The following is a 15,313-nucleotide window of genomic DNA, read 5'->3' on the forward strand; positions in this document are numbered from 1 at the left end:
GCACAGATGATGCTAGTGAAACACCCAGTTATCCACCCAAAGCAGGGCCCAAAAGCTGGCCACAAGTCTAAAGCACCTCCTGGTGGGTTCCCATAGGAAAGGGGCAGAAGAGACCAGCCAAGTCTGGAAAGAAAGGGGCAAAATCAAAATACAAGTCAAGATAACGGCTACCACTGCCAGCCTCCCCACAGGTCTCTCACCATGTCTCTTTCAAGTGTCTCCTTCCATGTCCTCCAAGTCCTTAGTACAAGTCCCAAGGCCAAGAAGCAAGCATGGCTTTTTCACATGTCTCTGCTCCAAGTGCCTTCTCAAGTCTTCTTCTTGTCTTTCAATCTCTATCAGTCCTTCTTAGCTTTTCCTGGATCCTCAACTCCACCCTTCATTACCTGGGGCGAAGAACCTGGAACCTCCCCTTTCTGTGGGGGTTACACTGTTACTTACAAAGCAAGGGTGAAATCAGGCATAGAGTGGCAACCCCTGCCATACAGTCCCTTCTCATCTGATGAGTTAGGGTTGGTCCTCATGGCCCCTGGCATAACTGCCATCAAGGTCTCTCAGAAGCTTTGTCAAGGTCCCCATGCCCACATGCTCCCAGCACCTGTCTCAGAAAGGCTTCGAATCCTGCTTCTAGAAGTCAGGCCCCCCACTCCAACAATGCCTGATATACAGCCACTTTGGGAAACGTTTGCTTTCTTTACACCTCATTCCGAAGTCCCAACAGAGAGTGCAATGACTCGTGGCAATTCATAGCAAAGGCTGACTGAACACCTGTCCTGTGCATGTCTTTTCCCTGAGTCCTTCGTGGTCATAGGCAGCTGGGAGCTGGCAGCTGGCCTTAGATGCACAGCACAGTCTCTGGCACATCCCCTCACTAATTAAGCCTCAGTTTCTCTTTTTTCCTTTTTTTTTAAGATTTATTTATTTATGCATACAAGTACTGGGGTGTAGGCCAGAGGTGCAGAGGGTGAGAGGATTCACCAGAGATGGAGTGAGGAACAGAACAGGCAGAAATACACTACTGAAATACACTGCTGAGAGGAGCACCAGACGAGACAAGAGAGGTCTGCTGAGCCATGGGAGTCACCTCCCTGGCAGGGGATCAAACTCGTGCTGCAGTGGCTGTGGATAGATTCATAGTGCTGCAACTTATTTACTTGCGCCACCAGGGAGAACCTGAGCCTCAGTTTCTTTGCCTATAGGCTGGATGTGATTCAGTCTCCACTCTCGGGTAGCTGTGAAAGCCAGTGAGGAGGCATGTCCCAGAGGGGGACATGTCATCGTGAGCACTAAAAGACTAACTGCCACCCCATCATCATCATCATCATCACCATTATTATTATCATCATCATTATTATTACTCATCATCATCAATGTCACATCATCATCATCACATCATTTGTCTTGTGTCCCAAGAGAAACTTGCTTCTCTTTTACCTTTTATCTCTAGTGGGGAACAAGTTGTCCTGATAGTTTATGGCCTCAAGCTGTAAGTACTTGCCTTGTAAATGCCCCAAATTTTCACCAGTTGCCCCCAACCAGGTCAAGGGTTGTCCTTTGTCTCATCTTATATCCAAAAATTATTCAGAGAGTCACTAACTCTCCTTATTTCTATAAAATCTGATTGGGTGGCAGGTAGAGACGTGACTCAGATATGGTTCCCTTGTACCAAGAAAGATGACATGTTGGCCTTTTTGGAATAAAAACTTTACTGAGATATAATTCACACAATACACAAGTCAATATTTTTGTAGTATATTCTCAGAGTTGTGCAATTATCACATATCACAGTCCCTATGAGCGGTCACTCCCCACCGAGTCCCCAGACCCCACAACCACTCATCTGCCTTCTGTCTATGAATTCACCTGTTCTAGACATTTCATAAGTGGATAACATACTGTGGCCTTTTGCATCTGACTTCTCTCACTCGGTATAAAACTTCCAAGATCCACCTGCGTTGCAGTGTGCATCAGAGCGTGATTCCTTTTTAAGACAGAGTAATACTTCACTGTGGGAGAGACCACAACTGTTTCTTATCCATTCTCCCATTGATGGATATCTGGGTTGTCTTGATCTTTTGGGAACCTTGGCTGTAATCTCCTCAAATATGCCAAGTTCATTCCGATCTCAGGGCCTTTGCCCTTGCCACTTCCTCTTCCACCAGCCTCTCCTGTGTGTGAACATGTGTAACATCCATTTGCCCTGAGACTGTGAGCTCCAGCAGGGCAGGGCCAGTGCCTGTTTTATCTTCTGCTTTATCCCCAACTTGGTGCCTGCAGCTGGGGCTCAGCCAATGTTTGTGGGATGAATGAATGAATAGACTGGAGGTATTGTAGGATTGTTACAGGGCAGGAGAGGGGCACCCCAGACCCTGCAAACCTGCCTGCTCTAAATAGGTTCTGCTATCCACCGCATCAACACAAAACATGTGAGACTTTAATGAAAAGGAACTTTAATACAATTAGGAAACAATACAGGAAAGGCAAACAATATAGTTTCTAAATCATGCACCCACAGTTACCCATCCCCTCATGGGTAAGAGTCCACCCAAGCAGGACTTTTATTGTTATCATTAGTGGACCAGAGCAAGGCCCGAAATCCTGCCACAAGTCTAAAGCACCTTCTGGTGGGGACCCACAGAAAAGGATTAGAAACAACCAGACAAGTCAGGGAAGAAAAGAGCAAAATCAAAATCAAGACAAAAACTGCCATTGTCACCTCCTCACAGGTCTCTCACCCACATCTGTTTCACCCAGTCCACGACCAAAAGGCAAGTGCAGTTTCTTCACGTGTTTCCCTGCTCCATGTGCCTCCTCCAGGTCTCCTTCTGGCTCTCCATCCTGCTTCCTTCCTTCCTCCGTCCCTTCTGCAGCTTCTTCTCTCCCTGCTCAGCTCCACCCTCCTTTGGGTGGGGCAGGGAACCTGGAACCTCCCCTCCTCCTAGGGACCATCTTGTTACAGGATGACAGAACAATAAACTTGCATGAAGTCCAGTATTGAGAGAGCTTTAGGACTTCCACATTTCTGCCCTCTGTGGCCCCAGCATATCCAGGGCTGAGACACCATTGTGTCTGCCTACCCCAAGGGCCATCTCCTGGGACTCTGACTATCTGAGTCGGGGCTGGGGAAGGGGGGGAGGGGGGCTGACATCAAAGGGTCAGGGGCTTTGGTGTTCCAGGCTCGCTATCTCCCTACCGATGCCCTTACACCCTTCCAGCAGTTCCCCTGGGGGCAGCAGGTCTGTCTGCAGATTCTAGGACTGCGGTGACCAAGAAGTAGGGGACAATTCTGTTGTGACATTCTCAGAAGACGTTAGTTCGTGGGAAACCACATCCGCCTAAGTAGGTCATGTGAATCAGGTTGAAGCCCTGTGTGGTGGAACTTCAGGGGACAAGGCCAGAAGGGCACTGATAAGCCCCATGTTTCTGGAGACTAAACTCCAAGCAAATGAGACCCCAATGCACAAAATTTCTAAGTGACCAGGGTCTCTCAAGCACTTCCTACAACCTCTGAAACAACTATTATTAATTATTTTTCATTCTTCTGCATCACTCACTAGATGGTGGATATTAGGAGGGTTTGGGGTTATGCCTGTGTCCCCCAAGGACCTGGTATGTAGCAGGTATTCAGTAAAGGCTTGCCAGGGTCTAGGTGGACAAGGTATCTCTCCAGCACCTGTGCCTGGACTGCAGACACAGGGGCCCCACCTCAGGGCTCACCTGCTTAAGGAAACCTCCCCAACGCATTGCTCCTTGTTGTGGAGGCCCAGAGCCCTTCCCTTGAGCTGCATAAGGCCTGGAGGATCAGAAAGAAGTGAGTTGCTGAAGGCAGTCCAGATCTTGCAGTTTGGAACCCAAACTTGGGTGTCCTCCAGCCACACCCAAAGTCATCAGATTAAGTGACAGTGGAATGCTGATATGATCATCCCAACCCTATGTTGCATGTTAGATGTCTGTATCCATCACCATCATCATCTGACTAAGGCAGGCTATCGTCATGCCCACTATACAGATAGGGAAACTGAGGTCCAGAGAGGTGCAATAACTCAGCTGCTGAGTGAGTTATGAGAATCTGGGTTCCATGTGTCTCCTGCTTGGGCTTTGTTGACCCATAGATTCCACCCCAGCAGAGAAGGTGGGGTGACCCAGCTTGAGTCCACAGTGAAGACTACCAAGACTGGCTGGGTCAAGTTGATAGGTCCTTAAGGAGGCCCCCAACTTGGCTATGAGGAGCTGAGTAATTTTTTTGCTAGAAAGGGGAGGAGGAAGTGGTTTTGCCTGTGTATTTTGGGTGTAGAAGGAGGCAGAATCTCACATCCGGGACTGGCTAATCTGGTAGGCACAGGCTTCCAAACCAGAGCCCACAATATGTGCAAGGATCCTCAAAATGAATACCATAACAAATATATAATAACATATGACAAAGAATATGTAATATGTATCCAGCCTGGACCACTTGAGAATTGGTCTTAACACCAATGCAGTCATTAAATAATATTTTAAACGTGTCATAATGAGGCCCTGTATACACACAGAGTGCCCCTGGCTGGTCTGGACTCCTCCCTGCCTCAGGGCCTTTGCCCATATTGTTCTTGGTGCCGAAAGCACTCTTGAGTTGCGTTTTACTTGCCTCCAGATGACCTTTCCTCCAGGTCAGCTAGGCCCCCTCTGGAAGTCCTGGCAACTACAGCGCCCTCTTTCTGACAGGCTGTTCACTCTGAAACAACTTCATTCTTCTGCATCACTCACTAGATGGTGGATATTAGGAGGGCTTGGGGTTATCCCTGTGTCCCCCAAGGACCTGGTATGTAGCAGGTGTTCAGTAAAGGCTTGCCAGGGTCTAGGTGAGCAAGGTATCTCTTCAGCAGCTGTGCCTGGACTGCAGACACAGCAGCCCCACCTCAGGGCTCACCTGCTTAAGGAAACAGGAACCACCCTCAGGCAGTAGCCCCGCCCTGCTGACGTACAGACCATGAACCGAAACCCAGGCTCCTCCAGGCTCCAGGCCCTGTCTGAGTGAGGATCTCGCTACCCAGGGAACTCCCAGGTAGGTGCCCAGATGGGACCCCTCCATCAGTCACCTGTCCATATCTGTGCTGCCCCAGGCTGGGTGAGGTTGGGGAACCCAAAAGCCTCGGCCCCATCCAGCTCTCAGGAAGACAGAGCAAGGGGGCCAGACTTGGCCAGAAGGAGTGATGGGACCCATGAGTTCCAGAGAGGTAAGAGGAAATTTCTGTGGGTGCTGGGAGTGACCACTGGCATTGGGTATGGGGATTTCTGGCAGGGGTAGAACCCAGGCAAAGGAATGGAGGAGAGGGAGCTTGATCAGATTGAGGTAGAGAAAAAATATTTTTAGAGCTGGAATGTGGGGATTCAGAGTTCAGGGGGGTTGGGATGCAAGAGCAGACGCCTGAAAACTTAGTGGGTTTACTTGTCACTAGACAATTATTCATCAGCAAATACCCCCACACCTCCTTTGTGCCCTTCTAAAACCAGGGGGCTCTGGAGATCCAGAAAAATCAATAGAACCTATCCCTGGCCCTGGCCCCCAAGAGCCTTTAATATACTTCAACTCCATGAGGCAAGGCTAGGCCAGAGGCAGAAGTGATGAGGAAAAGGGGATTCAGAGTAGGGTGCCAGGGCTTTGTCGAGGGAAGAGGCAGAAAAGCTGCCTGGAGGTGAGGGTATATTTGCTAGGTCTTGAAGGATAAGTAGGAGTTCTCTCAGGTAGAAAAAACAAGAATGCAAACATTACCCATTGCTAGATCACTACTGGATTCATAAATTTTTGCTACATACATATGGTGCTTAGCTCTGCACCAATTATACAGCAGGTCCTCAAATAACAATTACGTTTAATGTCATTTCATTGTAACATTGATGAGGAAAAAAATCCCCTCTCATCATTGAATGAAACATAATTTGCGGATCTGCTTTTGTTATGTGTCATTTCACTTAAAGTCAAAAGTATCCACGACATTAAGTGAGCACTTACTGTACCTCCCCAGGTAAATATCATCATTATCTCCAAATTGCAGATAAAAATATAGGCACAGAGAGGATAAGTCACTTGACTATGCTTACACAGAGGCATTTGAACCCAAGCTGTGTGGCTCAGATTTCAGACTCTTAATCTCTCTGTCACCCTGCTTTATTAAACATTTCTTAAGAGGCCTATTTAATTTCACTTACCCCAGAATTCCTTTGAGCCACTCCCCAGAGGGTATGCTAGCTGTCTCCTGGCAGGAGAAAGTCAATATTGACTGGGTGAGTCAACATGCCCCCTCACTGTGGAAACAGCCTGGTAGCAACAATCTTTTGCTATATTAAATAGTTAGGTGGGGCAGGACCAGTTTGGGAACAGAATCAAGGGTCTTGATAACCCTGCAGGACACGATTTGCTGGTTCTGCACCAACTTCATAGGTTTTGCAAATTGGTGGTTTCCTTTTTTTAGCTCCATGTCAGTGGTTCACGAAGTTCTGTGTAACTTGAGCTTAAAGTTGTCAAAATGTGTGAGTGGACGATGTACTGATATGTCACAGGTGTGCCGGAAATGGCCCCCATGCATGGCTGCAAAAACAACTGCTTGGACCACTACTCTGTAGTGTTCCATGAAGTCACGGCAGCCCACTCTGTCAGCTTTATCATTCACTCACTCACCATTTTGCTATCTCCGCATCTCTCCAAGATATTGATAATTACTTAATATTTAAATAAACTCACTTTGGGGTTTCCCCGGTGGCGCAGCAGTTGAGCGCTGGGGTGCAAAGCTGCCCACAGCCTCTGCAGCACCGGTTCGATCCCCGGCTGCTCCCCGGCCACCAGAGGAGGGTCCCACATGGCGCGCAGACCTCTCCTGCCGCCCGCTGCTCCCCTCAGCAGTGTACTTTGGTCCTTCTGCCTGCTCTGCTCCTCGCTCTGGCTCTGGTGAATTCTCTCACCCTCCCGCGCTTCTGACTGTACCCAGTACTTGTATAAATAAATAAATGAATCTTTAATAAATAAATAAATAAATAAGCTCACTTCTTAAATACAAATCAGATCTTCCTCAATTTACAATAAATCCATCCTAAGTGGGGGATGCATTCATGACACCTCACCTAGCAAATATCACGGTTCAACCTACCCGAACTTAAACAGGGCAAACCATCTCACACAAAGTCTATTTTATACTAAAGTGTGGAATAGCTCATGTAATTGATAGAAGTGTGTACACTGCAGAGTGTGGGGCTGACTGGTAGCTGCAGGGCCTGCTGCTGCCTAGCACCATGAGAAAGGCTCATGTTGTACATCACTAGCAAGGAAACAGATGAAAATTCAAAACGAAGTAGAATTTCAACTGATTTCGTATTGCTTTTCCACCATCACAAAGTAAATAAAATATCGAAGTCAACCCATCATAAGTCAGGGACTATTTGTATTTATAAAGAAAACTATTGGTCCTCCCTGGTGGCGCAAGGGGTTAAGACACAACCTGTGAAGCTATCCACAGCCACTGCAGCTCGAGTTCGATCCCTGGCCAGGGAGATACCCACATGGCTCAGCAGACCTCTCCTGACTCACCTGCTGCTCCCCTCAGCAGTGTATTTCAGTGAATTTCCTGTTTTGTTCCCCACTCTGTCTCTGGTGAATCCTCTTACGCCCCTCACACCTCTGGCCTGTACACCAGTTCTTGTATGCATAAATAAATCTTTTTAAAGAAAAAAGAAAGAAAACTATCACTTGTAATAAAGGCATAATAAGAATAAAAGGAAAAAATCTTGGAAGATTTTAGGGAGGATTTCATAAATGAATGTTCATAAAATGCCAGCACATAGTAGGTACTCAAAAAAACACAAGCCAGTTTCAAACTTGTTGCTCTGTCCTGCCTGGAGGACTTCTCAAGGGAGGAGGCACCCAAGAGCTGTAAGAATAAAGCAAAAATGAGAAGTGGACAAGGCTTGATTCTTTCCTCCCTCCCACCCCCAGGAAGCCATGACAGAGGCCAGACAGCTGCCCCCACCGCTGCCTCCACGACTACACTGGTTTGTGCAGACACAGATGTGCCAGCTAGCTCAAGGAGGGGTTCCTGCTTGGTTCCATGGTGCCATCTCCAGAGAGTAAGGACACTTTACCCTACCCTGTACCCTCTTTCCTCATGTGTCCCTAGGCAGGTTTTTCACTGTAGAAATCTAGGCTCCCCTCTGCCCAGTGTGTCAAAAGAATTATGGAGTCCTGAGTGTGAATCCTACCAGTAGATTTGCTGTGTGACCGTAAGTAGCTTACTTCCCCTCTCTGGACCTCCACTTTTTCTATACAAGTGACTACCAGATCAGCACTACCAGGGACCTTACTGTCCACCCCATTCCCACCCAAACCAGGTACACCAATCACTGAAGGCAGGATGCAGCCTCAGGATCCTTTTAACACAGTGCTCCAAACAATTGCTCTAAAACCACCAGGAATGTAACTAATGTGCTCTTTCTATATCAGCCTGAACTCTGAGAACATGAACAAACCTAACTAGTGAGCCATCCGCAGGGCCTAACTCTAAGTAGAGAAAAGCACATGTATTGCTACCCTAAGCATGAAGGGCATATTTTTATAGAAATTTATTAGATATAATTAATCTTTACAGTAGAATATCTGGACAATCAGGTAGTTACTTAAACTTTTACTTGCCCTGATCTAGCAGCTTCCATTTCTGTTAAAATTCCCAAAATGTTTTCTCCAATCCCCTGTCTTGACAGATCACTTTAAAAATCAAGAGCCAAGGACCTGTCTACATTTTAGGAATTTCTTTTTAAAAGCATTTTTAAATTTTATTTTTCTTTGATATGTGCACATGTTCCACTCACCCTCCACAAAGCATCCCAATGGGCCCATGCCTCATCTGACTCCCTCCCCCACTCCCTCCTCCCCACCATTCCCTCTGGTAACCATTATGTTTTTTCACTGAGTTCAAGATTTATTCCTACTATACTTTGTTTGTGTATGCTTTTTGGTAATCTATATTCCACAGTTGAGTGAAACCATCCAACATCTGTCTCTCACTTTTTTATTTATTTCACTTAACATAATTACTTAGAATTTCAACCATTTTGTCCCAAATGGCCCTATTTCATGCTTTTTCACAGCTATGTAGTACTCCACTGATTATATATTGCGCCATTTCTTTATCCATTATCTGCTGAAGAGGAATGGGTTGGTTCCATGAGTGGCAATTGTGAACCGTGTTGCCCTATACCTAGGCATAGATAAATCTTTTCATATTAGTGTCCATATAGTTTGGATAAAAACTAGATCATATGGCATTTCTATTTTTATTTTCTTAAGAAATCTACACATCATTTTTCCACAGGAGTTGCACCAACTTGCATTCCCACCAAGAGTGGATGAGAGTTCCTTTTTCACCGCAACCTTGCCAACATTTCTTGATTCCATTCATTTTGATATGGGCCATTCTCACTAGGGTGAGCTGGTATCTCAGTGTGATTTTAATTTGGATTCCCCTTATGATAAGTGATGTTGAAAAATTTTTAATGTCTGTAGGCCATATGAATTCTTGTGTCTATGTAAGTCCTTTGCACATTTTTTGATTAGGTTATTTGTTTGTCGTTATATTGTATAAGAACTTTGCATGAAGGGCATTGAAAGAAAATTGTGAAATCTGGGGCCTCCCTGTGACCTAAGGGTTAAGCCTCAGCATAATCACCACTACGGCCTGAGTATGATCCCCAGCCAGGGAGCTAACCCACATATGGTGCAGCAGATCTCTCCTGTTTCACCCACTGCTCCCCTCAGCAGTGAATTTCAGTCCATCCATCTGTTCTGCTCCCCACTCTGTCTCTGTCTCCAGTGAATCCTTTCATCCCCCACACCTTTCACCTGCACCCTAGTTCTTATATGCATAAATAAATAAAAGTAAATCTTTAAGAAAAAAGAAAATTGTAAAATCCACAGAGAGAAGGAATTGGGCATGTTTTCTGAGTTCTGGAATGTGCCAAGAGAAATACATTGTGAGCCACACATGGCTATTTAAATTTTTTTAGCAGCTTTATTAGAGAAGTAAAAAGAAAATGGTGCAATTAATTTTGACCATATCTTTTGTTTAACTCAATTTATCTAAGATATTATTTCAACATGGAATCAAAGAAAGTTCAACATGTGATCTCAACATGTAATGTTAATTGTGCCAAGAAATCATTCATGAGGGCCTCCCCGGTGGCACAGGGGTTAAAGACAATGGCGCTATCAAGCTATTGCCAGCCACTGCAGCATGAGTTCAATGGCCAGTTGGCCAGGGAGCAACCCACATGTCACAGTAGACCTCTCCTGTCTTGCCTGCTGCTCCCCTCAGCATTGTATTTCAATAGCGCTGCCTGTTCTGCTCCCCACTGTCTCTGGTGAATCCTTTCACCCCCCGTACCTCTGGTCTACACCCCAGTTCTTATATGCATAAATAAATAAATCCTTAAAAAAAAGAAATCATTCATGAGATGTATGTGTGCCTTTAGTGTACTTTGAAGACTTAGTACAAATAAAGGCACACATACATCTCATGAATGATTTCTTTTCACATTTTGATTTGAACCAGATATATTTCAAGTATTCAGTAGCCACATACAGGTGTTTGTATTGGATGGCACAGCTCCAAACCCCCATCTTGGCCCATGAAAGCCACTTACTTTCCAGAATCCCAGATAAAGGTAGTGATGATGAGATGATGATAGTAAATAACAGTCACAGTAGTAATGAACATTCTGTGAGTGCTTTCCAGGTAGTGTTCTCCACACTCACATTGCTTTTTATCTGCCTTCATATTGGTCCTGAGGTGAGGGGGTCGGGGTGAGGGCTCATTTTCCCTCGAGGAAGGTGAAGGTCAGAAAGGGACTGACCCTCACCAGTGGTCACACAGCTACTGAATGAGAGAGCTAGGGTTTGACCTCAGGTGGACCTGGGAACAACTCCTGCTTTTTTACTTGTGACATCAGGATCCACCCAAAGATGCTTTAATGGGGGGATCTCAACCACTGGAAAGGTAATTAGGGGCTGTGGGAGATGGAAGGGGGTCAAGGTCAACAGAGGCCTCCCTCCACTTCTGGGGGAACATTCCTATCCCTGAATATCTCAGGGTCTGAAACAACCCAGAAAACGGTTTTAGGGTATTGATTTAGAAAACAGAAAAGCACAGACCTCTGTGCTCAGGAGGATCAATCCTGACTGCGCACCATGTGCATCTGAACCTCACTCCTCTGCCTCCTGTGTGTGCCCCTCCAGGGATGCTGAGAACTTGCTGGTATCACAACCACTGGGATCCTTCCTCATCAGAGTCAGCCACAGCCATGTGGGCTACACACTCTCCTACAAGTAAGGCCTGGAATAGGGGCCAGGGCAGCAGGAGGAAGTGGGGCTTCCTTGGAGGGGGCAAGGGGTTCCTCATACCACAGCTTCACAGAGAGCTCCCAGAGTGAGGGTCTGGGCAGATCTAGCTGAGGAGCGCAGCGGGACGTCCAGCTGTAACCAGCAGTCGTGGGCCTGGTGGTTACTGAGACTGTGTCTGAGAATAAGGGGTCCCAGGAGGCCCAGAGTATCTACTGTCCTTGCCCTCACCCCCGTCCCTTCCACACTCTACTTGGCAGCTGTCTGACTTGCCCAGGGAGAAGTTAGTGAAACTCAGCCCCACATTACAGATGGGAAAGTGAGGTGCTGGCTAGTGAGTGCAGAAGCCCATGTGGGAACCTGGGTGGTAGGTAATACTCCTCACCAAGGGTCAGGATGGGGACAGAAAGAGGAGGAGTGGGGTGTGCCAGCTACAGTGTCTCGACAGAGCCCAAAGTTGCTGTCGCCACTTCATGGTGAAGCTCTTGGACAATGGGAACTTCATGATCCCTGGGGAGAAGTGGATCCATGACTCATTGGATGCTCTGGTCACCTTCCACCAGCAGCAGCCTATGTGGCCCCATGAGGAGCTGCTAACTCAGCCCTGCGGGCAGGTAAGGTGGGAGCCCCCAAGGGTCTCCCAGAGGTCAAGCCCTCAAAATCTTTGGTTCCCATCAACCCCTTTCAGTTTCTTAAGCTTCTTTCACTTTTGTGGTCCCTGTCCCCCCATGGTCCTGCACCTCCAGGTCTTTGTTCACCGACCCCCCAACTCCCCGCCGGCCTTTTTACAAGGGTTGAACTATCTGATATAACCTTGGCTGATCCATATGGATAGCATATTCCTTATGAAGCCCAGTAACCTAGGCCTCAGAAGCTGTGTGGATGGGCATGTCTCCTTATAAGGTTCGGTGGGCAGGGCCTTGGGCCTGAAACTGCTGTGGGCTTGTGTCCATAAAAGATGAAGGGTGAAGTAGCTCCTGAGTCTGGCTGTCAAGGGTTTGTCTGGAATGATGAGAGCTCTGTCCCCATTCTTGGTACTGAGCCACATGACCCTTCTGCTCCACAGAAAGATCCAGAAAATGTAGATTATAAGGATCTCTTCTTTTATTTCTCTGCATTGGCTGAGGAGGCCTCTGGGCCTGGCCATGGATCCAGCAGACATCAGAATCCCTCCTCTTGTCCCATGGAGGCACCTGAGCAGGTATGTGACAGAAAAGTAACCCTCCAACAGGAGGGAGTGGTAGGGCAAAGGTGGCCAAAAGCTGCCAAATGAGACTCTACAATGTAGGTTAGATCCTGTAGCTAAGAGTTTAAACCCTGCAGTGATTTCCCAAGGCAAACAGGTTAAAATCCCTAAAGTCCCTTCTGCCATCACCAGCCCAGGTCCAGGCTGTCTGCCATTATTCAGGCACAGCAAGCTAACTTCAGACCTTTCCTCATGCTGGTGCCACCTCAGGGCCTTGCCCCCAGATTTCCCATATCCGGCTTTTCCCTTCAGTTCTTTGAGGGTCTTTGTCCCCAGTCTCCAGACCTACCCCTCCCACAGACCTAAAACAGCCCTCTTTGAATTCTCCATTACATCTACAACATTTGCTGCAAAGCACCCTCACAATTTGAAAAGTCATATTTATTTATGGGTTTGCACGTTTCCTGTCTGCCTCCCCCATGAGACTGAAGTGTGGGAGACCTGAGACTCTATCTAACTTGTTCACCTCTGCCTCTCCTGCCTACAGAGAGGACCCAGCAAATTAGGGTGCTCAATTAATGCATCTGTGGAGTAGATAGATGAATAGATGAAGGAATCCCAGGTTCTCGTGGCTCAGTGGACCTTCAGGCATCCCTTGGTCAAGACTTAACTCTCCCCCCAGGCTCCCTACAAAACAGGGAAGTTCTAACAGTAGCAAACACAAAACAGGCTGGTGTGGTGGGCATCAGTGGGTATATGGGTGGTCATAGTCAAAGGAGACTTCCTGGAAGAGGTGGTGAGATATGGGACATGGATCTGAGTGGGAGCCAGTCACACACAGAGATGCAGGGAAGATGCCCAAAATAGGCAACAGCACATCCAACGGTCCTGAGGCTCAGCATATTTTAAAAAACAGAACAACAAGGGCCTCCCCGGTGGCGCAGCGGTTGAGCACTGGGTTGCAAAGCTGCCCGCGGCCTCTGCGGCGCCGGTTCGACCCCCAGCTGCTCCCCGGCCACCAGAGGAGGGTCCCACATGGCGCGCAGACCTCTCCTGCCGCCCGCTGCTCCCCTCAGCAGTGTACTTCGGTCCTTCTGCCTGCTCTGCTCCCCGCTCTGGCTCTGGTGAATTCTCTCACCCTCCCGCGCTTCTGACTGTACCCAGTGCATGTATAAACAAACAAACAAACAAACAAATAAATAAATAAACATGCCTCTATTAAAAAAAAAAAAAAACAGAACAACAAAAGCAGGGAAGTTCTAACAGGTGAATGGAATGACATTTGATTGTTGGGAATTGAGGGGCCAGAGTCAGTAGGAGCTGGATCTGCAGGACCTTGGAGCCAGGCTGAGGAGCTAGACAGTTCCATACTGCTAAGACTCAACCCCTTACACCACCATAGAGGGCCCTACTATCTGGTCCTTATAGGAAAAGATTGCCAACCCCTGGGAGAAAGTGAAGCTGTTTACCTAGAGAGTATGGATGGGGCAAGGGATTAGATTTTGGGGGTTTCAGAAGGACATTTCTTGGCCCCAGGACATCTGGATGAGATCCAAATTCCCAACCAGGGCAAATTCAGAGCTTCGGAGGGTGGGCTGGCTTAGTTCTCACCTATTCTCGGTTTCAGGCCTTGTCAAGGTCAGTCCTGCTTCATCAGCCAAAGGAAAGAAAGTCATCAGCAGAGATGAACAGAGCACACTCAGAGAAAGCCACTTCCTCCTACACCCCAAAAGCTCCTCTTGAGGAGGCCTGCCAAAAACTCTGGAAGAACCTCAAGATGCTCCCCCAGACAGGCAAGAAGTACCAGCAGCAGCTGAAATCCCACCTGGCGGCTGTGAACTTGTCCTTGCCATGGGATGCCAGGCGAGGGGCGGGTGGCCAGGACCACTCAGGTAACGAGATTTTGGAAAATGTCTACACGGACCCTTTTGCATCCTCATTGCCTGTAAACCTCTCACAGCCCCAGGCCACAAGAAACACAGACGTCCTCTCCAGGAAGGCCTTGAGGTCAGCCAGCTGTGGTGAGGTACCCACCAGAGACAGTGGTTGGCGCCAAGCATTGGAGAGGTCCCTGTCTTCACAGGTGTGCAAACCAGAACCAAAGAACTTGGCCAAACCCCAGGATGACTGTTTCCCCGAGGAATACCGCCCACCCCCGCCCTTTGCTCCTGGGTACTGCTAAGGAGGAGATCTACTCTGGATCTGGGTCCCTTGCTGCCAAGGATGACTTACACATAGATCCCCTTACTCTTTGCCAACACCCACCAACACTCAGGAGCCAGAGAAATGTAATAAAGGCATTGCTTGGTTCCTGTTCTGTAACTGCCAGTGGGTGGCCTGGGTGTTTAATGATGACGATAATGATGATGATGAATTACAGCAAGTATATGGGGCATCTGCTGTGTGGCAGGCCTCTCACCTGATATTGCAAGATCATTATTTCTTTTAAGGGAGAGTCTTCCAGGCAGTGGGAAGTGGGGGTTAGGGTGGGAGCAGGGCCATCTTGTCTTTATTTTGGAAACCATGGTTCAAAGAGGAGGACAGGAATGACCAATGTCATACAGCTACGGGGCCTCAAAGCCAGGATTTGAACCAGGCCAGTTCAAGCTCTGGCTCCACCACATCCCCTGCACCAGGCTCAACTCCTCCTATTACCTCCGCACCTGTGAATGGGGCTGTTTATGCCTCCTCTGGGGGTGCAAATGAAAGAGATGAGACTTTGGGAGCTTGACACACAGTAAGTACTTCCAGCATTGATGATAGCTCTA

General features: G+C 47.7%; 1 protein-coding gene across 1 annotated transcript; it reads left to right on the forward strand.

The window, feature by feature from the left end:
• The first annotated feature begins 4,843 nt into the window (after nucleotides 1–4,843).
• HSH2D (hematopoietic SH2 domain containing) lies at nucleotides 4,844–14,858 on the forward strand. Its single transcript, XM_037504401.2, has 6 exons — nucleotides 4,844–5,044; nucleotides 7,967–8,097; nucleotides 11,258–11,347; nucleotides 11,808–11,973; nucleotides 12,426–12,560; nucleotides 14,173–14,858. Exons 2-6 carry the CDS (start codon nucleotides 7,973–7,975, stop codon nucleotides 14,725–14,727), a joined length of 1,071 nt encoding a protein of 356 aa, XP_037360298.1. The 5' UTR covers nucleotides 4,844–5,044; nucleotides 7,967–7,972; the 3' UTR covers nucleotides 14,728–14,858.
• Nucleotides 14,859–15,313: the final 455 nt, after the last annotated feature.

This window comes from Talpa occidentalis, unplaced genomic scaffold, assembly GCF_014898055.3.
Source record: "Talpa occidentalis isolate TD23 unplaced genomic scaffold, MPIMG_talOcc4v2.1 talOcc4.12, whole genome shotgun sequence".
NCBI lineage: Eukaryota > Metazoa > Chordata > Mammalia > Eulipotyphla > Talpidae > Talpa > Talpa occidentalis.